This window comes from Benincasa hispida, chromosome 7 (assembly GCF_009727055.1).
Source record: "Benincasa hispida cultivar B227 chromosome 7, ASM972705v1, whole genome shotgun sequence".
Taxonomy (NCBI): Eukaryota; Viridiplantae; Streptophyta; class Magnoliopsida; order Cucurbitales; family Cucurbitaceae; genus Benincasa; species Benincasa hispida.
This window is the reverse complement of record NC_052355.1, coordinates 6,774,040-6,776,708: the sequence shown is the minus strand read 5'-3', so window position 1 is coordinate 6,776,708 and position 2,669 is coordinate 6,774,040. Positions and strand designations below refer to the sequence as shown.

At 28.9% G+C, this 2,669-nt stretch overlaps 1 protein-coding gene across 1 annotated transcript; it reads right to left on the bottom strand.

Annotated features, from left to right (window-relative positions):
- Positions 1-912: 912 nt before the first annotated feature.
- LOC120082101 (MLP-like protein 329) lies at positions 913-1,977 on the bottom strand. Its single transcript, XM_039037328.1, has 2 exons — positions 1,781-1,977; positions 913-1,276 (listed from the first exon to the last, which is right to left on the bottom strand). The coding sequence occupies exons 1-2, from the start codon at positions 1,971-1,973 to the stop codon at positions 1,014-1,016; spliced, it is 456 nt and encodes a 151-aa protein (XP_038893256.1). The 5' UTR covers positions 1,974-1,977; the 3' UTR covers positions 913-1,013.
- Between the last annotated feature and the right edge of the window lie 692 nt (positions 1,978-2,669).

Here is a 2,669-nt window from a genome sequence, read left to right as displayed (position 1 = left end):
AGTTAATTCGACAGTCTCCTTGTGGATTCGACCTCGGTCTTACTGCTATATTTGTAGTATAAGCCTTGGATCGATGAAAATAAATTATTTTTGATCAAGTCGAGAGCACTCATGACATGCTAGTCTCGAAATCCAAACAAAGATCTACTAGTAAAAGAAAGGATGAGGAGCTAGAGAAATTTCAACAAATTTTTTTGAACAGAGAGAGTGAAATTAAGGTGGGTGGAAAGTTTTTTGGGATAACATCACAAGAGAAGAAAATGGACAGGAAATCCAACAAAGCTAGGTAAAATAGTTTCAAAATAACATAAAATTTCTCTCTTCCCTACCCACTATAACTCAAAACATCAATATTTTTTATAAAAGAATCAATATTTTTTCTTGATATTTAAAACATGTCAATTTAAAATACAATAAAATAAGTGCTGTTCTTAATATGTAATTAGAGCCAGGTAAAAGTTTATTTAACTTGACATTCAAAAAACGTCAAGTTACAGTTAGAAATTTTACAAAAACATTCCCTTTTTAAACACTATTCTTGATGTTTTCCCCAAAAAAAGTAATTATTTGACGTTATTTTTTAAAACATCAAGTATTTAAAAATTATAAATGTCAAGTAATACAACTTTTTTTAGTAATGTTCCACAAGACGATCGAACAACTCTTTTGTTTGTGATTAAACGAATTTTTCAATCGATTATATATTTCATTTATAATTTTCTCGAACATTCAGACATTGAAAGAAATTGGCCATCAAATTTCAGCGAGCAGCACAAAAAATAAATAAATAAAAAGAAGCCTAAGACTATGGAATTTATCTATAAATATACAAAAATATATAGTAAATATAAGCAAACACTATAATTGAGCTTCATACATTTATGGGATGAGGATAATTATTATTTACTTCTTACATAACACTCAAAATCTCTAATAATTATAAATCTGACACAATCGTAAATCATATCAAATCGTTAAGAAACACGAAGCTCAAATCGAGTCATGCGATGTTATTATTTAAGGTGTGATTCAATATCTTTGATGATGTTACTCAATAGATCAGTGTATTTATAAGGATAAGTAGAGCCATCATCAAGCTTCTCATATTCCAAGATCAATATTACCAAACTACGCTCAGGTTCTTTTGGCACAATTTGATATGTAAGCTTGAAAGTTTTGTAATGCTTAAACACACCTCCTTCCAATCCAACCAAGGTCATCACTAATTTCTTGTCATCGAACTCCACTCGCTCTTTGAAAACTTCTGCTTTACCATCTTAACAAATCAAATAACAACGCAAAAGGCATCCACTGTTTCAGATGAGTCATTTTCATGAAACTAAAATAACCAAAAAGAGAAACAAGTGTTTGTGCTCCTAATCGTATTAGAGTTCGTGTTTGATCGTGGTTGTTCTTGTGATTGTTTTCAGGGATGAGCGTGATAGATTTAAAAATCGAGCCGACCAATTAAATTGAAGTTGGTCGGTCGGAGATGGAGAGGAGTCAGTAAGTGTCGATATGAGAAAATTCCAAGTTGAAAAACTTCAAAAATTGTATCAAGTATTTATCAATAGTGTATCAAGTGTGTATCAATAGTATTCCAAATATATCACACAAATAAAAAAAAAAAATTAAAGAATAAAACCAACCGGTAGACCTTTACTCCTCAATGGTTGAAGTCCTTTTGAACATTTACTAAACCGATTATAGTCGGTTCGGTAGTGATTTAGTCGAAAAAACGATTCTGACCGAGTGATGCTTACTGCAAATTTATACATACCAATAGTGTAAATCCAAATTTTGGTGGAGACGTGAGCATGGGTGTTCCAATCCTCTTCATGAACTTTAACTTTTTGGATCAACTTTGGAGAAAGGCTTGGAATATGGAATATTTGATGTTTGAAGAAATTGTAAAATTTGTTTGCATTTGAATGGATTTCTAATTCACTCACAAGCTTTCCAATAAGAGCCATTGTTTACAGAATTCACACACACAATAATACACAATGCCTTCTTTTTTATACCCTAGGGATTAATTTTTTTATTATATGTTTTTTTTTTTAATAATTTCTTTTTTGTTCTTATTTAAATAACAATGTTGTTGCTTCCTCGAATAACTTTATTATTTAATTCATTTTTTCTTATTGGTACCTTTTGAAACTTTTTTTCCTTTAGAATATTACAGGAAATTAAAGTGTGGTGGTTTTTTTGAAGACTTGATACTTTGTTTGATAATTGTTTTTAGAGAAAAAATATCAATTTAGTCCCTAAATTTTCAATAATATACATTTCTTAAACCTTGGTTTCTTTTTGGATTTGGCTTTCAAGATTTAAAATGTTAAATTTTTACCGATGAATTTTGATATTAGTTTTCATTTGACTCCAAGTTTTAAAATTATAAAGTTCTACCTCGGAATTTTTACTAATGTTGACTGTTGTATTTGAAGTTAAATTTTAAGTAATTAAATTAAAATAATTATGAAGTGATTATTTTAAGATTAACTATAATAGCGAATAAAGAATTAATGATAATAAATTAATTACAATTTTTACTATTCTTTTGAAAAAAAATTAATAAACATTAACACTAAAGACTTAAGTAATCCACTCTCTACTTGTCAAATTGCCTATAAATAGTGGCATTTGGTAGGTTTTGGAAAACACATGCA

Coding starts and splice junctions, on each gene's coding strand:
- LOC120082101 (XM_039037328.1), bottom strand. CDS start 1,973: ATGGCTCTTATTGGAAAGCTTGTGAGTGAATTAGAAATCCATTCAAAT. Junction 1,277..1,780: donor AATTTGGATTTACACTATTG/GTATGTATAAAT, acceptor TGATTTGTTAAG/ATGGTAAAGCAGAAGTTTTC.